We start from the raw sequence: 22,203 nt of genomic DNA, 5'->3' as shown, positions 1-22,203 counted from the left end.
CCATCCAACCAGGCAATAATATTATGCTCATAGATAAAACTTGGAAATTGCAATATATATTTGAGTAGTTAAGTAAAAAGTAAAATAAGAAATGAAAAGATTAAAACTAAAGGAAAAATGTGATTTACTTGACTTATAATTAGCTCCTTATAGTATTAAAATAAATTCAAAGATTTCTGAGGTATACTAAATAAACAATTTAATTTTTACACTCAAATTTTGTCAATTAATTTAACAAATTTAATTTGTTAGTGTTAAACTTAATTAAATAGGACATGTGTCACAATTTTATTCGCTTTAATATATCACGTTATCAAAATCTGTTAAATTAATATATGAAATTTGGTTGAAGAAATTAAATTATTTTTTTTAACATACCTTAGAAACCTTTAAATTTATTTTGATATTACATTGAGCTAATTACAGATCAAATAAACTGATTTTACATTTTACCTAAATCTAAACCCAACATTGAGTATTGTTAGTTGTTGAGATATGAATATCTGGAGCTTAGGCTTAAGGCCCGTTAGTATAAAAAAGTCCACTACATGAGACTAATCACTATAGAGATTTCTACGATTACTCATATCTATGGCGATGGAGTTAAAGGTAATTGACATATGTATCCGTAAGTTGTTGTGTAATTTGCTAATTGACGTCATTGTTGCTGAAGTCATAGAACAGATGGAGGACAAAATGCGTAATGCCCTCGACCAAAATGGCAGTACTTTTTATCTTTATAATAATATTAAGTAATCAACCCATTTTAAGTAATCAACTCGTGGGGTGGGATCAATCCATTTAAGTACAATATTATTGTAAAATAATTTCAAAGGGTTGGCTATGTTAAACTACAAGAAGTCCCTCTTCCTTTGTTTCTATATAAGTGGCCGGGTTTTGTCCCACATTGCTTAGCTCTTTTCATTTAGCCTCTATATAATAAAGTCCTTTATGTCAATCAAATCATTCAAAAAAAGACTAAATATAGTTTATAGGACTTTAGTGTGTGGATGTAAACATATTGCGCTAACGCCAATTATCAGATTTTGGTTTAATTTTTTTGTTTTTATTTGTTGTAATTTCTTAAGTCTTTTGTTCTCTTATTTCTTTGTAATTTTTTTTTTTTTTTTTGTTCGGATTGTTTTCACAATTACGAAACCCTCATCTCAAGTGATTAAGGCTTTGAAATTTGGTGGTTAACTTTATCAGATTCTTTTGGACAAAAATAAATATTCTTTTTGAGGTTACACCCCACGGAAAAGTCGATCTTGACTTATCTTATCTGTGTGGTAGGGTCGTGTGTTGCAGGAATCTGGAGTTTAACCTTAAATATGGGTACACAAAATGACCCTAATTTAGAAGTAAAGAGTTAAAAGGTGTGTGTAAATGTCTTCTAGTGGTAACTCAATTGGATGAAAATCACTATACTTCATAAAGTAGAAGTTACAATGTCAAAAAAATAATAATAATAAAAATAAAATAAAAGGTGTGCATAGTAAGAGCTTATGTAATTTTTTTTTTTGTATTTTATGTCTAGGCACTCTTCAATAAATGAGTGCAACCTAACTTGCTATAATATCTCATCCTTTCTTACGAATTCATCTTCTCCTTTCCCTCATTGCTCTAACTTGAAAACAATCCGTGAATTAACAAAATTACCACGGAGATCACGTTGCAATTAAAAACTTTCCGGTAGTAGTTTTTAGTTGGCAAATGAAAACTTGGCCCACTACCATTGATTAGGGTATCAGGTTGTAGCTTCGCCCACTACCGTTGGTTTGTTATTCCCACTTTTTTGGCACTTCTTTACTCGATCATAATTTCCTACGTGTTGCGCAGCTGGGTCTCGCTTCAGACCTATCCCTTTCCTTTTCTTTTTCCTTCTTCTTTTCCTTTTCATTTTTAATATCCAATAATTATATGAGGGTCAATGCCTAAATCTTAAACCCTAAACTTTATACCATTAGAAATTTTTTTAGTTTTATTCCTTATCTTAATTAGTTTAGAGTTTATTGCTTATCACTCTTTATATATAAAGACTTATGTAATCATCATAATATATCAGACTCAATACAATGTAGTCCTATACTTCGGCTCTCTCTCTCCTTCTTCCGCTCTCTCCAATATATTTAACATATACAATTAAAGATTAAAAAAGGGAATTTAATATGAAGAACTAATAATGACATCAAAAATAAGACTAGCTTGATTAATTTATTGCGTAAAGAAAAACATGGGGAAAAGGAGGTACAAATTAAGATGACTAGAAAAACAAAAACATGATCAAGATGTTGAAAGTGGCGACCGTTAACATTAACAGTACTGAAAAACTAAAGATGTGTGTGGCACAGCTAGTCTTGAATTTTCCAATAGGCTGCTAGTACTGTTCTGCTTAGCCATTTTGGGAGAAATTTATATTCTTCTTTTCCTTAATTAAGGTGCCGTATAACTCCTTGTACAAACCCTTTTGTAGCTTCTGCTGCTCTGGTATGCATGGGAACTAGATGTTTCAAGTCATTGGCCGTTAGAGCAAAGGTTTCAACTTTTGAGTGGGTTCTGACAGTTTTGGCGGAGGTAATTGGGAGCATTTTTTTATGCAAGGGGGAGTGGTTCAACCATTGTAGAAGTTCTTCTCCGTACATCTCAAATTTATCAATAGACTGATGATCAACGCCGTCACCATTCTCATCACTACTGGTTTTGAAGCACCATACACTGCCTTGCGTGGTGAAGACCATCGCAGTAACTGGTTCTCCCTCCCGGAGAATGTAGCTGTCCTCATTGTAGTTCTTTGGCTTGAGAGATTCGCAGATCCGTTCCAGCAGATTTTCACCTTGATTTTCAAGTATTGGAATCTAGCTTGCAAACAATCGAGAACAAGTCCAATATTATAGAAATGATTATTTATATGAGGGTGTATGAATATTCAAAAAAAAAAAAAAAAAAAACTCACTTTTTGTAGCAAGGGTAAACAAAGATGGTGCTTAATCTCTGTTACAAGATCTTTAGAAAGATGGGAGATGAGTTTGTCCATATCAAAATCTTTGTTTTCTTTCAGTCTCTGTCGTATGCAGCTGATGATTGGCTCTTTCATATTGTGAGGGAGATGGTTTCTAGCCATCCAGGACTCTACTCTTGTTTTTATAAGTCCCATTTCACATTCAATCTCGTCCAACTTTTTAGCCTTATTAGCAGCCTTCTCAGTTGCTATTTGTATGTATGTCTGTTACACAAATTTGGTTTATCAAATCACTGAAAAACATTTTTATATTTAATTGTTCACTAATTTTTATAAACATGTACACTAATAACTAAGTACTAGAACTATTAATTGTACCATATATAGGACGAATTTGAATATTTCAACATATTATTAATTGTAAGAAGTATCGAAACTTTTGGGCATCATAAACTTTTAAGTTGGCCTTTTAGAATATTATTTGTCCCGGTACATAAGAGCATGTTGTGTTTTCTTTTGTGCACACAGAAACCATTTGATCTAATTCTGATAATGACACACCTAATTGTATGAATAACGGTCTTGAATCTTAAAAACCAAAAATTAAAGATGTCGAGCACCAACCTGTGCATTACCGATGAAGTATAAAAACAGTAGCAAACCATAGATCGAAATAAAAACTGCGAAGCAGTTTTCCCAGAAATAAGTACTTGTTTGAAGGTTTTGACCAAGAGAACTACAAAAATTGAAGAAGTATAATGTATGAGATAATAACCTAATTAATCAATGTGTAACATGACATGCTTATTAATACAAACACCGATAAAAAGGAACTGCAATTAATTAGCTACAAACTGGATTTTAGTTAATTCATACAAATCAGCCTATTAAAATGACATGTATTTCTAATTGTATTAAAAAAGCATGTAAGAAGCACATGCTATTATAACAAAAAAAAAAAAAAAAATGCATTTCTTACATGCTAAGGACACTTGACAATTTATTAGACTGGTTGTATGAATTAGTTACGAATTGGTTTGTAACTAATTTATGTCTGATAAAAACTATTATAGGGCAACAAAGAGTCCAATATGTGCAAACCTCAAATTTCGTAGGCCCCACCAGAAACAGTACATGATCTTTTGTGGAATATTTGTGGACGTCACAGTACCAGATTGAATGGCATCAAGGAATATTCCAAAATCAACGAGCGTTTTATTTGGTATTTGTACCGGGCAAGCATCATCTAAAAATGTGTAATTTTCTAAATTGTGACCACATTTAAAAGAACTTTGAGTACATCCAATATGATTTTCACATGCTAAGTGCCAGCATGCCGTCTCTCGTTGGATAGAGAAAAAGTACCAAAGGCCACCAAGTACCTAAAAGACCAGCAAGACTCTTTAAGGATGAGTAAATTCTGCAGATATGCTAAAAAAAAAAAAAAAAGAAAAGGAGAAAACACTGCTTCCACTTAAAAGGAAAATAGAAAAAATAGTAATGCTATGAGAAGCAGCTGGGCTCATAAGGTGTGGTAGTATTTAAAATGGGGACTTTGTTGCGGTATTGGTTTTGCTATATTAAGGAATATATATGCCTCGGTTAACCTATGAGAGTTATTGAAGATGAATACTTGTGAAATTGTTATAAGGAGAAAAAATATGTTTTGTGTACCAGTTGTGGGATCCGGACGTTACATATCTATACTAAATGGTTTTTCATGACGTTTTCTTTATTTCTTGTGTTTCTCTACTGGTATTTGATTAATTGCTTGTGTGGTTTTTTTTTTTTTTTTCTTCTACTTGTTGCTTGAGATATTAATTTAACTCAAAACATAGGCAGTAGTCTGGCCCAACATTTCCATGATCATCTCTCTATATATATATATACCTACTGCAATCTAAGGATTATATGTATCCTCTTTATTTGAAATGAAATTGATAATATCCATTTTATGGTTAGAATTTAAAATTTGTGCATCTAATGGTGTATATAAAGTTAATGTTGACATGTCTTTTAAAAAATTCAAATAACATATGGAATCATATACAGCATAATTATTGAAAAAATCCTATTAACATGTACAAGATTCTAGTAAACAAGTAAAAAAAATTCTAAAAGCTCATTAATTTGTTTAGAGTATCACGATCATGTGCTTAATTAGAATATCACGAACATGTGCTCACGACCATGTAAAATTTGAATAATTTTTTTTTTTTTTTGACAAGTTCATACAAAGAAAAAGAAATGAGGAGGGAGATTCAAATAAATAACTTCTGCTTCGTAAGGTAAAACTGAAATAAGCATTAAAAAAATTAAGATGGGATATTAGTCGTCAAACTTACATGGCTGGCAAGGATATATTGAAAAATATTGAATGCAGCTTTAATCCATACTCTTCTAGCGAACTCGGAACTTTTAACATGTTTCGTCCATGATAGGTAGATTCGAAGAACTCTTGGCACATATTGCAAGAGAACAAAGAGGTTTAGGATCTTCCTTAAGTCCAAAAATTTCGATCTCGTCAATTTTGAGAAAATAAATGGAACTAAAACCTGGACAAATTACAAACAGCATGCGTACGATGTACTAATTAATACAGGGAAAGAAATTGCTGGAAAAAGAAAAAGAAATTCACAAAAAACAGTTTAGAATTAGCAAAAATGTTTCCCTTAATTACTTGTGGGATTGGAAGAATAGCGAGGATGTCAATTGCGAAGTACGTCCTCAAATACCTCTTTATTATTTGCCAAGGTTGGCGATCATATGGCTTTAACCCAGTCCCTCCATGTCTACGATTAAAGTATCCCAAAATGATATTCCCAACGTAAATAAAATCGAAGAACAATCGGAAGCCAAGAGCTGTGATCATTAATCTTCTATCTAACATAAGACACTTGTCATCGTGGTTGATCACAGGAAGGTACAAGAACAAAGGGTCCACACATAGTACTGCAATCCCACACAACACTAGAAACTTCCAATGCCAGTACTTAAACATGGAAGCTCCCTTTGAGTCATCTTGGCCACCAGATTGCTTCTCAAAATCCGAATTCCTGATCAAGCAGAATATTAAATATAACAAGCAAAATAATATATCGAGTTAATATTTTTTATATCATTTTCTTTCTTCAATAGAGAGGCCCGCGTCTAGCTAGAGAATTTAAATACTTTTTTATAGTCCCATGGAGGCTTATATATGCCACTACTAAATGATTGTATTGGGGTTTCTCGGCCTCCTTTTCTTCATTTATAGTTGGGCAAGAGCCCAAAAAAATGTTAAATAGGCTAAAACAGAATCAGTGAAAAATGTTTACAATTGTAATTATCGTATCAATTAATGTAGAGGTAACATGCATACCCATTCTCCTCTTGCTGATGCTGGCGTTCACTCATAATTAAGCTTATCTCCCCATTATCTTGCTGACGACAGCGTTGACTCATAACTAAAGCTTATCAATTGGTGATATATATAATGTCCAAAATGAAGAACCAACCTCCAAATTATATATTAATAGACCCCACGAACTTCTTTTAGTGCCACAAAAAGCTGAATTAATTCTGGTTCCTAAAAAAATGGAAAATTGATTAGAAAGACGACAATGTACACCATTTTTCATCAAGATTTCTTGAGTGCAATCACCCCATATTGTGCACCATATCTAGGAATTTTTTCAGAGCAGGAGCAAAAAAAAAAAGTTTCTCTGTAAAACTGTGCACGCAGCATAAGACATGCATGCATGATAATGAAATAACAAAGATTTTCTTAAAATTACTTTTACCAATTTCAATAGAAATGGTCAGACCAAGAAAACAACGCCAAAGATGGATATCTAATCAGTAAAAGGAACCAAAAAAAAAAATTAAATCCATTATCAAAACATTGCAATACTAGCACGTGGGAAGTAAAGAAATAAAAATTTAGAAAAATGAAAAGACCAAAAAGTAAAAAAATCTAACCTTGAGAATACTTTACTAGCTAGTTGATTAAAAGTAAATATGAGTTCCTCAATTCAATTAAAGAATAATTTAAAAGAAAACGGAATCGCTGTAGCATTGTCTTGTCTATATGATATATCCATTAATTAATTTGTTGTATATCATAAGCTCCATGTTCAAATAGAATTTGTATAAGATAGAAAACTAGAGAGCTCACAAAAATAAGAAGTGCGGAGAATCCACAGGTTATGTAGAGAAAATGGGTGGCATGCCCACGTTAGCTCATAACTAAAGTTTATCGAAGACAAAACGTCCAAATTGTGGATTAATCAACCACAAAATTCCTGGAAAATATGAAAATTTTCAGTGCAGAAGCAAAAGACATATCATTGTTAAACTGCATACGCAGCATAAGAGAGAAAGAAAATGAATTGAACCTTATAAAGTCGAGGGACTGAGCGAGAGTGATACCAGGTTTTGGAGAAAGCAAAGAGTGGCGGAGAGTGGACTTTGTTGTAGGGTTTTAGATTAACCTGTGAAACTGCAGATGCAGGTAATCAACATTTTTTTGCTCTTCTTATAGATACTTGCTAGTTTAGTCAACCATTAACTACAAATATAGTCTTATCCCTCAAGTCTTTCTTTAATTTCTTTTCTTTTCTTACCTACCGAACAAAGTTTTATTTATTCCAAAGTCAACTACGCCAGCTAAAAACACCCAACACAATTTAAGTTTAAATCCGATCGTTTAAGGGAGCTGTCATTATCCCTCCAATAAACAGCTGTCACGTCAGTATTTTACACAGCATGCAGTAAATAAGCATCTTCTTGCAAACCAGGGATTTCATCTTGAATAACTGACTGGGATTTCTCCTTAATTATGTAATATTGTACACGTTGAAGGACAGCAGAGTGGACAACAATTTCCAAAACAAAAGCGTGTCTTGCATTCTTTATGGTATCAAGAGCGTCGGAAAGACAAATTACGTCTTCATCCCCTGTTTTTCTTGCTGTCCCTTCGCGATCTTTCATCCTCTGCCTCCCAGTAAAGTGATAAACCACAACTCTCAAGAGTCTCAGCCCCATACCTCATTTTGCTATTAGTAAACTAACTTGGGTGTGGCAATTTCCTCACCTGGAAAGCCCACTTGGTTGCAACTTTCACGTATTCGTGGGCACCGTACCATGTTTTCGGTTGTTAAAATATATTACGAAATATTTGATTTTATATCATAATTAGATTTCATTTCAGTATTAATTGTAATTATTGTAACTTGTATTCAAGTCTAATCAACAATACTCTATATCTCAAGCCTTTATTTAATTATTTTTTGTCTTCTTAATTAGCACCCGATGGAAATTTAATATATTTCAAAATCACGTTGGTAAGCTAATTAAAATTGGCAGTTTTGTTAACATGTAGTTTTTTATTAGCTAGTACTGGAAACATGTATTGGACAAGTCAAACTTAATTGGTGGCTTCCCATAAAAATAATATGACAGAAAATGCAATTTGCTAATTGACGAAGACCTCGATATATGTTGCAATTGCAAGTGGGAAATAAGAGAAATGAAGTCAACTATACAATATGGATTTCTTGCCATATTTTTCAATATAATAGACAGATGTTTTTCATATCAGTATTGTCTTATTTAACAAACCTCAAAACCCCGTCGCAAGAGCATCTCCGACTGTCACTTTAAAATAAAAGTTTTTTTAAAATTTAGTTAGTATAATTATTTTTGGAGTTCCGGCAGGCACTTGTAGAATTTTTTTATTCTTTTTTCTCTCTCATTTCTCTCTCTCAGCCCTCTCCCTTAACGAAAATAAAAACAATAAAAATAATATTTAATTAGAGTAGAGAGTTAAAATAAATACTTTGTTGAAATGTGTAACGAGAAACTAGTAGTTAAAATAAATTAAAAAGAAGAAAAAAAAAAGGAGTAATATTTTCAATAATTAAAATAACAACATTTACTAGAAATGCTCTAATAATACATGCATGGAAAAGTCGAGAGATAAATAGTCAAAGCAAAAAGGAAATAAAAAATTCAAACCGTACGTAGTAAACTAGTAAAACTTGCACGTTTATCAAAATCTTGATAATTGAGGTTGCACATGACAATTGCCAATCACTCTCCTTTTTAATATGCAAAATATTTGTTGCAACCCAACAGTTTAATTAATTAACATTTTCTTAATTCACTTCCTAATTATACCTTCACCATTCAGAAATTCAAAGCAACAGTTTTATTAATTAATTAACAAACTACATTTTTTCAACAACAATGTGCCGCACAGGTGGTCTTGAAGCACCAAGACAATGAGACATGCATGATTGCTACTACTGTTGTGCTGTGGAATTTTCATTCTTCTTTTCCTTAAGGCACCGCCGAGCTGCTTGTGTAAATTTCGTTTTTGCATTAGAAAGTGCGTCGGAATGCCTGGCAACTAATATTTTCAAGTCATTGGCCGTAAGCGCAAAGGCTTCAACTTTTGTAAAGGTTTTGACAGTTTTTGTGGAGATTGGGTAGTCTGATAGTTTGGGTGAGGGGGAGCCGTTGAACCCCCACTCTAGAAGTTCTTCTCCGTAGAACTCACCTTTTTCAATACATTGAGGGCCCTCACCATTCTCTCCATTACTGGTTTTGAAGCACCATACACTGCCTTGTGTGATGAAGAGCATCGCATTCAGTGGCTCTCCCTCCCGGATAATGTAGCTGTCCTCGTTGTAGTACAATGGCTTGAGAGATTCGCAGATCGATCGAAGCAAGTATTCCTTTTCATTTTTAAGGCCTTGCACCTATATATATATATATATTTCAAATTAACAAGGAGAATAATAACAAAAATGGGGTTCAACATGAATGCTAAAATGGGGTTCTTAGATCATGTACAACTCCACCTTAAATATATATTCAATTCATTTGAAATAAAATCATTTTGTCCAGCCATTTTTATTTAATTTTTTTACATTCTTTCTTCCAAACAGAAATAATTATAGTTTAATTCAATTGAATGGCTATTTTTACTCTGTCCAAAAGCTTAAAAGAAAAGGAAAAAAAATAAATTAAAAAAAAGAAAAAGAAACTCACTTTTCTTAGTAGGGGTAAGCAAAGATGAAGCTTAATCTCCTTTAAGAGATCTTTGCCGGAAAGATGATGGATCGGTTTTTCCGTATCAAAATCTTTGTTTCTTTCCAGTGTTTGCTTTATGCAGGAGAAGATCTGCTCTTTCATAGAATCAGGAATCTGGTTTCTAGATATCCACAACCGTATGGTTAATTTTTTAATTTTCATTTGGCGATCAATCTCCTCTAACTTCTCAGCGTCCATCTGCGCCTTCTGAGTTGCCTTCTCAGTTATCATCTGTATGTATGTCTACAACACAACAAGTTTGGTTTATCAAATTACAAAAAAAATAATGAATTTAATCATTTATACTAACATTTTCATACTAATATTTATATACAGTTGACCTTCTCACAACTAATGAAAAACTTTTTAACTATCAAAATTACTAATTAATAAAATCTGTTGTTGAATTTCAAAAAATTTTGAATCTACAAGACTTCTACACAATAATTAGTCTATGTAGAAAACTTTCAACTCTTATTAAGCTTAAATTTCAAAAAAATAGAAATAACACAAATTACATAGCCAAAACTTGAAGGAGAAACTTTTAATGCCTTTTCCCAACAGAGAAGGCCGAACATTTTTGGCTAGTTCATGCCATATCCTCCCTTGTAAGTTGTGACAGTTTGCACAAGTAACCAATGAAGTTATAGTTATGGCAGTTTCTTCCTTAAAACAATAGTTGATCTCATGGTACAATCTACGTTAGAAAAAACTTGAACCAAGTACTGTAGGAAGGTATAATAGAGAAAGAATTCAAAATAGAAAAAAGAAATAAAAAACGTAAAGGATGAATGAAAAAAAGAACTATCAAATTGTAGGAGAGCACCAACCTGCACACTACCGATGAAATACAAAACCAGTAGTAAACCAAAGATCAAAATAAAAATGGAGAAGAAGTTTTCCCAGAGATAGTTACTTGTTTCAAGGTTTTGACCGAGAGAACTGCACAATTGGAGAACTATATTAATATATGAGATAATAATAACAGAGTTAATTAATAATAACTTAATTTTCATCACAAAGAATGTTTGAAGTAGGACCATGTGATGGCTTTTTCTTTTTTCTTTTTCCTCGTAATATCAGGATTTTGTTTGGGTTTTCTTAGTGATATGAGAACGTACTTTTATATTTTTTGGGGGTTTTTTTTTATAAAAACTTAAAATTTATATTATTTCCTTTTTAGAGTTTTCTAATAACTCTCAATTTTAATTTTTAATTTTTTTAAGGAATTTTCAGTAATTTTAGGATTAAATTTGTAAGCAACCTTATTTTAATTATTGAGATCATTCATCTTAGTAATTAGTGGTTTTTAAGTTGTTCTACTCCATTATGTGATTAAGATGCACAGAGTTTTTCTTTAAACTGAATTGGAAAAACTTCCTCCAATCCGATGTATAAAAAATTAAAATAATATGTGTCCCTTTGTATATGAAGAAATGCATGTTTTTTTAATAAAATTTCTTCAAACTTTGTCCTTATAATTAAAAATTTATGTAATTCTCACATGCAAAGAGACAATTTTATACACAGTTAAAATAAATTCCTCCAATTCAATTGAGAGAAAATCTTTTTCCTTTAAAGAGTCAATAAAAGGTGGTTTTTTTTTTTTTTTTTTTTTTTCAATCACTTTTTCCTTGCAACATGACATGCTTATTGATAACAAACACTGAAAAAAAAAAAAAAAAAAAACACTTCATTTAACTTCTCTAAACTTCCATTGTTTTTGTAATCTTCACGTACATCCCTCTAAAGTTCAAAAACTCTCAATTTAGTGTATCGAACTTTAAAAAACTTGCTGAGATTGCAAATTTTATAAAGTTTGATACATTAAATTGAAAGTTTTTGAATTTTGAGAAGAGGATTATAAAAGTGATAGAAAGTTCACGGGATTAAGTAAAGTTCTAACAGAAAAACTATTATAGAGCGATAAAGAGTCCAATATATGCAAACCTCAAATTTCGGAGGCCCCACCAAAAACAGTACATGATCTTTTGTGGAATATTTGTGGAAGACACAGCACCAGATTCAAGGGCTTCACGGAATATTCCAAAATCAAACTGCGTCGTATTCAATGTTTGTACACGACAAAAATCATCTAAAAATGTGTTATTTTGTAATTTGCCACCACATCTAAAAGAACCTGGGATACATGCATGATCAATACAGGCTTTGTCCCAACAATTCGTCTGTCTTTCGATAGAGAGAAAGTACCAAAAGGCTCCAAGTACCTTAAAAGACCATCAAAACTCATAAAGATGAGTAAATTTTGCAGATATGCTAGCAAAAATAAATAAATAATACTACCTCCACTTAAAAGGAAAATGTAGTGGGCTTCGAATTTGACTGTAAATTTTGTAGGAGAGAGAGGGGGGTGGCGGCGAAGAAATGAATTCTAGCTGATTATTTTCTCGATATTCCCTATTCATTGGTTTTGGGCCCTTTATACCCGAATTACAGAAGACAACTAATCCTAACATCTGTATGTAACCGAATGAACAAAATAGAAAAGAAAAGAAGAAAAAAAAAGAAAAAAAAGAAGAAGTAACCCACTCATTACAAATAATTACAATTATACATATATGGATAAAAAAAGGAGGAGCACATGCAATGTATGCTTGTGATTATGAAGGTATTTTCATTTGAAATATAAAGTTAATTAGAGAGAAAAAAATCGACTTATTAATGCAAAAACTGAAATAAGCATTAAAAGATAAAGATGGGATATAATCAAACTTACATAGCTGGCAAGGATATATACAAAAAAATTGAAGGCAGCTTGAATCCATATGCTTCTAGCAAGTGTTTTGGAACTTTGGATAAGTTTCGTCCATGATAAGTAGATTCGGACAACTCTTGGCACATATTGCAACAGAACTAAGGCTTTTAGGATATTCCTTTCGTCCAAAAGTTTTGAGCTTCCCATTTTTTTTAAAATAATTGGAACTAAAACCTGGACAAATTACAACAAGCAGCATGTGTAAGATCTACTGAATAGGGAAATGAGTGACAAAAAAAAAAAAAGTTTAGAAGCAAAAAAGTCTCGCTTGCCTGTGGGATTGGAAGAATAGCAAGGATGTCAATTACGAAGCCCAAGTACCTGAAGCACGTCTTTTTAAACTCAGGAGTAGCGCGATCCTTGTCCAAATTACTACTTTTTCGAGGAAAAAGAAATCCGAAAATCATATTGGCAACATAAATCACATCGAAGACCGACCGCAAACAAATAGCGGTGATCTGTAATCTATTATCCAAATCAATACACTGGTCGTTTTCGTTGATTACGGGAAGGTAGAAGAACAAAGGGTCAACACATAGTACTGTAATGACACCAAACAGTACAAACATCGCAAGCCAGTACTTCAAAATGGGCTCCCACGTTGGGTTAATATTTGTCATCTTCTCTCCTGAGTCTCCTCCATCATCCTGGAAACATGATTGCTTCTCACTATCTATAATACTGATCCTGCAGATGATCATAAGAAGTTAAAATATTGATTAAGTAATTAAATTTATGTCGAATTCGAACAAAAAACAAAATAAGAAAAAGTAGAAGGTGCTAACCTCGACTCTTTCTTCAGCCTATGCCAACTATTCATAACTAAAGCTTATAAACGTACGATACAACGCCCTAACCCACCAACTGCTATTAGAACAACAAAAGTATGAGTTTAGATTCCCGAAAAATTGGAAAACGGATTAGACAAACACCACTTTCAATCATATTAATCTAAGTGCAACCTCAGATAAAAATCACTTATAGCATTCTCAATGGAAATACTCAGACCAAGAAAACATTAATGCTTGGCATCAGATAGATACTTCATGGGTCAAAAGGGGCCAAACAAGTCCGGTTGTCTAGGAAATGTAATAAGAACAAATAATAATATATAGTTCTAAATTTGTGTCTCTTTAGAGATTATATAAACAATAATGAAATGAACCTGATAAGCTCGATCGATCGAGGAGAGCAATGGAGATGATGGTGATTCGGAGTGGCAGCAAATATTGGATTTGTTGTAGGATTTAAGACTACTCTGCATGCAGCTGCAACTAATAAGCAAGAGCAACTGCCGCGCGCATTTATAGATGTTTATTCCTTTATCTTCAAGTCTTTCTTTATTGTTTTTTTTTCACAGGCGTCCTTCGAGTCTTTCTGGGCAACTGATGAAAACTCGATGTTCATATTATATTACAAGGTCAACGCAGCCAGACTAGACCAAAAGGAACTTAGCAACTTCCCAGCAAAATAATATGATTAAGGAATACAAGAAAAGTACGTTAGTGATATAGTACTAGACATTCCCTCCGGTCTTGTTCTAGTATACTGCCAAGGGTCCACTTGATCAAAACGGCTGGCGGCTGCAAAATCAGAGGCGGAAACCACGTTAGCCGGTGGTCCCCCCAAAAAAAAAAAAAAAAAAATTTAGTTACTGTTTTTCTATATACACTCTCTAAAAGATTTTATATTTTATTCTCTATTTTAGTTATTTTTTAGAGTTTTTTTAATTGTTTTCTCAAGTTGATATGATTTTTAAAAGGGGAAACTTTACTTTAAACCCCTGAACTACCATGTGATTTGACATATCCTGAATTTTGAAATCTCTAAATTTGGACCCCTGAACTTTCAAATTCCAATAAATTTGAACTACTCCGTCAAATTTTAAACGTTAAAAGTGATACAATAACGTTTATACCCCTAACTTTTTTTATAAAATTTCAGATTTTCCCTTAAATTCAAATTATTATTTTTTTTTTAAAATATTATTAAAAAAATCACAAGGTGACCCACGATTGAGCCACCTTGTGACCCTTTTTTTTTCCCCCATTTTTTTCAATTTTTTTAATAAAAATAAAATTGAAGGGTAATTTTTCTTTGTAGGGATTTTAATGGCAAAAATTGACAAATGGGTTCAAATTGATTGTAATTGAAAGTTCAGAAGTCTAAATTGAGAAGTTTCAAAGTCGGGGGGAGGGGGGTATGTCGAATCGCGTGGTAATTCAAGGGTTTAAAGTGAAGTTTCCCCTTTTAAAAATTATCATCAAATTTGAGATGAATTACAAATAAATTTTGATTTAATGATAATTCTAGACCAAATCAACTTTAGAAAAATAAAAATATGGTTTCTAAAATTACTCATAGTGAATAACAAAAGATATATATATATATATATATATATATAAGATGGGAAAAATGATTTGAACTAGTGACCTCCACTTCATTATGCTTGGTTTTAGTCAATTGAGCTAACACAAAATTCTTAGAAAAAAATATGAACTTTTTTCAGTGCAGAAGCAAAAAAGCATATCATTGTGAATAACCTGCATGATGTGCATGGATAAGAGAGAAAGAGAATATGTGTATATATATAAGAGTGAATTGAACCTTTTAAAGTCGAGCGAGGGACCGAGCGAGAGCAGGTTTTGGACAAAGCAAAGAGTGGCGGGGATCAGTGGACTAGCTTATTGTAGGGTTTTAGATTAACCTGTGAAAATTTTTTTGCTCTTCTATCTTATAGATACGAGTTTAGTCAACCATTAACTATAATCTATCCCTCAAGTCTTTCTTTAATTACATTTCTTTTCTTACCGACCGCACAAAGTTTTATTTATCCCAAAGGATAAGGAGTAAACGCTGTCTTTAAGCCCCACAAATAGGGAGCTGTACGTCATTTTATCCCTCCAATAAACAGCTGTCACATCAATATTTTGCACCAGTAAATAGGTAATGAACCTATCTATCAAGTATTTCTTTTTAATTCTTTTTTGCCTTTCTTAGCAACCGATGAAATTTTAATATATTTCCAAATCACGTTGGTAAGCTAAAAGTGGCAGTTTTGTAAACTTGTAGTTTTTTTATTAGCTAGTACCGTAAACATGTACTGGACAAGTCAAACTTGGTGGCTTCCCATAAAAATAATATGACAGAAAATGCAATTTGGTAATAAATATTGCAATATTGCAAGTGGATTTAGAATGCATGTGAATATTGCAATTTTTTCTAGTAGGTTATTAATCGTAAGCAAGTACACTATGATTCCAGCTCATGGTCCAGACACACAACACTAATCATGGGATTTCACGACAATTGTATAATGTTCAAGGTGTTACTCTTCTCCAAAAGCTATAAGGAGATTCTCCTCTAACGGTTATATGAAACTTATTTCCTTGTGAGCTTTACCTTACGGTTCCTTCTATATATTCAACAACGCGTATCTATTCTTATGTACGGATATCCCTTCCTTTCATATGTATATATGGTCAAAACTAGTTTCCATATATGAGCACTTGTCATGTACGTATAATGTAAGACCAACACTGTAATTGTATATTATAAATAAGACAATATGGATCTCCAAAATATTAAAGTGCGCATCCATTTATTTTCATGGTATCATAGCCATATTAAGCTTACACAAATTTTTTTTTTCTCAATCAATTTTTTTTTTTTTTCTTTTTCTTTTTTTTATGGCTTCCTCTGGTGCTCCGAGTTTTACACTACCAAATATTATGCATATGGTTCAAGTCAAAGTGGAAGGTCCCAACAATTATATGAGTTGGCTTACTCAAATTGTTCCTTTGCTCAAATCTCATGAGTTAATGAGAATAATTGATGGCTCAGAACTATCACCCCCTCCCTTTGTCACTGACCGAACAGACAAGGAAAAGGAAATTGCCAACCCAGCTCATGCTTTGTGGGAAAAGAATGATCAATTTATTCTCAATTGGATCAACACCGCCTTGGCAGAAAAACGTGTTGGCAATAGTCTATGGGTTGACCACTGTACGCCAAGTGTGGACTCATCTTGCCAATAACTTTGCTTCTAAATCTTGGTCAAGATGTAACCAGCTGAAACGAGAACTTCAAACTTTGCAGTAGGGTACACGAACCTGCACAAAATATCTTCGTATAGCCAAATCCTTGGCTGATCAATTGGCAATCATAGGAAATAAAATTGATGATAAGGATCTTATTTCTTTTACTCTTAATAGTTTAAATTCTTCATATAATACTTTTGTCGCATTTTATTCCCTTACTACAAGTGATAAAAACTTAACTTTTGAAGATTCTCAGGCTGAGTTGCTGACCCATGAAATTTTGATTGAAAATCAAAATTCAGCCATAACATCCGACGCTAGCAAGTTTTCTTTCTTCATTCAAAAACAAGTAGCAATCTCATCCAATTAGAAAAAGAAACATGGTGGGCCACCAAAGTTCACCCAATACCGCCTAGGACCTCCAAGAGGGAATTTTCAAAGCCAATTTCATGGACCAAGATATCCACAACAACACTATCCTTCACATTCGCAGCAGCCCATCAATTTCCCTTATTCACAAGTCTCAAACCAGCAGGTCCGATTCTCACAACAGCAGATTAAACCTCTACATCAATTTTTCCATGGTACTTCTCCAAGGTCACCTTGTCAAATTTGTGGCAAATCCAATCATCGTGCCTTGGATTATTACCATAGGATGGACTATGCCTATTAAGGCAGACATCCACCTTCACAATTAACTATTATGGTGGCACAATCCAATATTTATCAAGATGAGCAACCTTGGTTCGCAGATAGTGGGGCTAATGCTCACATTACCTCTGAGCTTGAAAATCTTTCTATCCAACAACCTTTCCAAGGCGATGAAACTATGGCAGTAAGTAATGGTAATGGATTGCAAATCCAAAACACAGGTTCATCCACTTTTCAAACTCCTTTTTCAAATATTGTCTTGAAAAATATTTTACATTGCCCAAAAGTCTATGCCAATCTATTATCAATTAATCGCTTTTGCATTGATAATCATTGTTATTTCATACTAATTGGGTCTTCTTATTTTATTAAGGACATTCTAACGGGAGCAACACTCTTGGAAGGACCAAGTGAAGCTGGTTTGTATCCAATCTACTTGAAAAGAACCACATTGAATAAATGTCATGGTCTCACCGCCTTTCTAGGAATAAAGGCCACATTTGATGTGTGGCACTCACATCTTGGACATCCGGCTGATCCTATTGTTCATCGCCTAGTCACATCTCAAAGTCTCCCTATTTCTGACACTTTAGTTAAAATCCACCTTTGCTCTTCATGTCAATTAGGAAAAGGCAAGAAATTACCTTTCACTGAGTCTACCTGTGAGTCTATTTCACCCCTTCAACTCATTCACTCTGATGTATGGTCCTCACCAATTATATCCACTAATGGTTATCAATATTATGTCATTTTTATTGATGATTATTCACGATTTAGTTGGATGTACCCTCTCCATCAGAAATCAAATGTCTTTAATTATTTTATTCAATTTAAAAATCTTGTTGAGAATTTATTTTTGTGCACAATCAAACAATTTCAAAGTGATAGGGGTGGTGAATACATGTCACGTCAATTTACATCTTTTTTAACCACACATGGTATTTATCATAAGGTAACATGTCCACACACTCCTGAACAAAATGGTATTTTAGAACGCAAGCATAGGCATATTATGGAAGTTGGTCTTTCTCTTTTAGCACAATCCCACCTAAATACTCGTTTTTGGATAGATGCTTTTCAAACTACCATTTATTTAATTAAACGGTTACCATCATGGCATCATCCATCCTTAAACACATGTCTCCATATTTTAAATTGTTTCAAAAGAAAACTGATTATTCCATTTTACGAGTATTTGGGTGTGCTTGTTATCCCTTGCTAAGACCATATTCTACGCATAAACTTAGCTTTCGTAGCAAAATGTGCATCTTTCTTGGCTACAGCTCTAACTAACATGGTTATAGGTGCCTTGATCCTATTTCAAAAAGAGTGTATGTGTCACGACATGTTGTGTTTGATGAAGGATTTTTTTCAGCCAAGGATACACAACCAACTTCTCTGTCTCCTTCCAGGATTGCTCCGACCCAAGTACCTTCTCTCATCTCACTCCCTGACTTTAATTTAAATTTCAACACCTCACCACACTCAGACACACCTATTCCCTCCCACCAACTGGAAACATCATCTTCCCAAAATCCTCCAAATTCACCAACTAGGTCCCCACCCAATCCACCTGCCACAATTACTCCTATACACTAATCCACACCTACTAGGTCCCCATCTTATCCTTTTCCCTCAAGCTCCCCATCAGTTGACTCCATCCTATATTACCACTCGTCCACTCACATTCCACCCCCACATCAGACACCTCCCTCCCAACCATTTATACCTCCTTCTACTTCAATTCAACCCCTACATCCCATGACTATTAGGTCCCGCATAGGCTCCATTAAACCCAAGACCTTCCCCGATTATACCCTTCACTATTGTACCAAACATCCTTTCGAAGCCTTGAGTGTTGTCTTTCCCGAGATTAAGGCCACCCGTTTCAACCAAGCCAACTTAGCACCTGAATGGCGTTTGGCTATGTAGCAAGAGTATGAGGCCCTTATAAAAAATGGCACCCGGACTTTATGTCCAAAACCTGATCCGCAATAAATGGGTTTATAAAATTAAAAGAAAACCTAATGGCACTATCGACAGATGTAAAGCCCGTCTTGTGGCTAAAGGATTTGATCAAAGAAGTGGCATTGACTACACTGAGACATTCAGTCCAGTGATTAAACTAGCTACTATCTGACTTGTACTGGCTCTTGCTGTTTAATTTGACTGGAACATCAAGCAACTCGATGTCTCAAATGCCTTTTTGCATGGTACTCTCAATGAAGATGTCTTTATGGAGCAACCTCAAGGATTTATGGATCCCCATCACCCTACCTTTGTTTGCAAACTCCATAAGGCCTTATATGGCCTTAACCAAGCACCTCGGGCATGGTTCAATCGACTATCTCTTTCTTTGCAGCATCTAGGTTTTGTGGGCTCCTTGGTTGATTCCTCACTTTTTATTTTTCAATCAAACAATGTTGTAATTTTCTTACTTGTTTACGTTGATGATATCTTAGTCACAGGAAATAACAAGGCTGCCATTTCATCCCTCATCCATGCTCTACAACAAGAATTTCCTTTAAAAGGCCTTGGTGACTTAACGTTTTTCTTAGGTATTGAGGTTGCTCGCACTCCCACTCAGCTCCATCTACGACAAACCAAGTACATCACAGATCTCCTTCACAAAACTGGAATGGTTGGAGCAAAGCCTTACTCAGCTCCATGTGTGTCACACTCATAGCTTTCTTCCTCAGCTGGCGACCCCCTACCCCACCCCAGCATCTATAGTCAGGTAGTCAGTGCCTTACAATATTGTACTCTTACTCGACCTGACATCGCCTACTCTGTTAATCAACTCTGTCAACATTTACACTCTCCAACCACTCTACATTGGATAGCTACTAAGTGAGTCCTTCGCTACCTGAAGGGTACGCCCAATCATTTTCTTCGTTTTTCAAAAGGCCCACACTATTTAGCGACTTTTTGTGACTATGATTGGGCTGGTAACCCAGATGATCGCCGATCCACAACCGGCTTTGGTGTTTTCTTTGGCCCGTCTTTGATCCCTTGGTGTGCAAAGAAGCAACATATCGTGTCTCGTTCCTCTATTGAAGCCGAATAAAGAGCTTTGGCCATGCTCACTGCCGAACTTTATTGGCTCTGTATGCTCTTTAAGGAACTCCATGTTCCCTTGCCAATTGTTCCTAAAATATGGTGTGACAATCTTGGTGCCTTAGCTCTTGCCTCCAATCCCATTTATCATGCCTAGACAAAGCATATTGAACTGGATTACCATTTTATCCGCGAGAAGGTTCTCAATAAAGATATCTCGGTGCACTACTTGTCCACTCATGACCAACTCGCTGATATCTTCACCAAAGGTCTCACCTCCTCTCGTTTCCTTTTTCTTCGTGACAAGATTATGGTGCTTAGCTCCTCCATTAGCTTGTGGGGGGCTGTAAGCAAGTACACTATGATTCCAGCTCATGGTACATACACACAACACCAATCACGGGATCCCACGACAACTGTATAATGTTCAAGGTGTTACTCTTCTCCAACAGCTATAAGGAGATTCTCCTCTAACGGCTATATGAAACTTATTTCCTTGTGAGCTCTACCTAACGGCTCCTTCCATATATTGCACAACGCATATCTATTCATATGTATGGATATCCAATCCTTTCATATGTATATACGGTCATAACTAGTTCCCATATATGAGCACTTGTCATGTATAATGTAAGACCAACACTGTAATCATATATTATAAATAAGACAACATGGACCTCCAAAATATTCAAGGGAGCATCCATTTATTTTCATTAATCAAATCATGTTGACACTTCACCATATTTCAGGAATAAATATCAATTTCTCTTCATTTTAAATATTAGAATGGATTTCTTGCCATATTTTTCACCATATTTTTCAATATAATAGATAGATATTATTCATATTAAGTATTGTCTTATTTAACCAACCTCAAACCATTGTAATTAATTACATGGGGGGAAGTCCAGAGATAAGAAGTCAAAGTAAAAAGAAGAATAAAAATTCAAACCTTAGTAAAACTTGCACGTTGATCAAAACCTTGATATTGAGGTTCCACAAGATAAGCCAATTACTCTCCTCCTATTTTCTTTCTTTCTTCTTTTTTTTTTTAATCAATTAATTTATTATTATTGTTATAACAGTTTTCAACACAGTAAATGCGCTTTCTTTGGGGTCTTCAATACGTCGTCGTCCAGCACTCCAAATCACTACAAAAAAGCAATATTGGCAAAGGAGTTGTCTAAAGAACCAGGGACACTCCGATGCCAAAATTAGAAAATTTCTAAGAGAAATATTGCACTTCAACGCACAATAATTTCATACGCTCAAAGCGACTAATTAAGCTCTGAGAGAGAATATGAGAAGAAGATAGTAGATTATTCAAGATCTGAGAGAATATTTCATCCTCCTCTAGTATCTTGCGTAGGGGCCTATTTATAGGCCTAGGCTATAGAAGTAGGCTTGAACTAGCTCTTCTTATTTGAGTTGTATTGGGAGTCCATAGTTGCGATAGAACTCAACAGCTATCATGTAGAAATAAACCTTCAACAGATATTATGTAGAGATATTATAAGACTATTAATTAATTAAATAGCCCTTGCTATTTAATTAATATCTTTATGGACCATTCCTTGGCCATTGGGCCCAGAATTTGGTGGGCTTGTAGTGTGAATTTATTCCCAATAGTTACCCTCCAATTC

At 34.0% G+C, this 22,203-nt stretch overlaps 2 protein-coding genes across 2 annotated transcripts; both read right to left on the bottom strand.

Moving 5' to 3' along the window:
* Window positions 1–2,429: 2,429 nt before the first annotated feature.
* Window positions 2,430–7,984, bottom strand: LOC132164534 (cyclic nucleotide-gated ion channel 1-like). Its single transcript, XM_059575064.1, has 7 exons — window positions 7,701–7,984; window positions 5,640–6,015; window positions 5,305–5,514; window positions 4,061–4,341; window positions 3,584–3,695; window positions 2,954–3,223; window positions 2,430–2,855 (listed from the first exon to the last, which is right to left on the bottom strand). Exons 1-7 carry the CDS (start codon window positions 7,982–7,984, stop codon window positions 2,430–2,432), a joined length of 1,959 nt encoding a protein of 652 aa, XP_059431047.1.
* A 1,214-nt stretch (window positions 7,985–9,198) lies between these two features.
* Window positions 9,199–13,399, bottom strand: LOC132164389 (cyclic nucleotide-gated ion channel 1-like). The gene is made up of 6 exons (XM_059574900.1): window positions 13,085–13,399; window positions 12,774–12,986; window positions 11,987–12,264; window positions 10,867–10,978; window positions 9,995–10,279; window positions 9,199–9,702 (listed from the first exon to the last, which is right to left on the bottom strand). The coding sequence occupies exons 1-6, from the start codon at window positions 13,379–13,381 to the stop codon at window positions 9,244–9,246; spliced, it is 1,644 nt and encodes a 547-aa protein (XP_059430883.1). The 5' UTR covers window positions 13,382–13,399; the 3' UTR covers window positions 9,199–9,243.
* Between the last annotated feature and the right edge of the window lie 8,804 nt (window positions 13,400–22,203).

This window comes from Corylus avellana, chromosome ca1 (assembly GCF_901000735.1).
Source record: "Corylus avellana chromosome ca1, CavTom2PMs-1.0".
Lineage (NCBI taxonomy): Eukaryota > Viridiplantae > Streptophyta > Magnoliopsida > Fagales > Betulaceae > Corylus > Corylus avellana.
The sequence above is the reverse complement of the archived record's forward strand: the minus strand, read 5'-3'. Positions and strand labels throughout refer to the sequence as shown.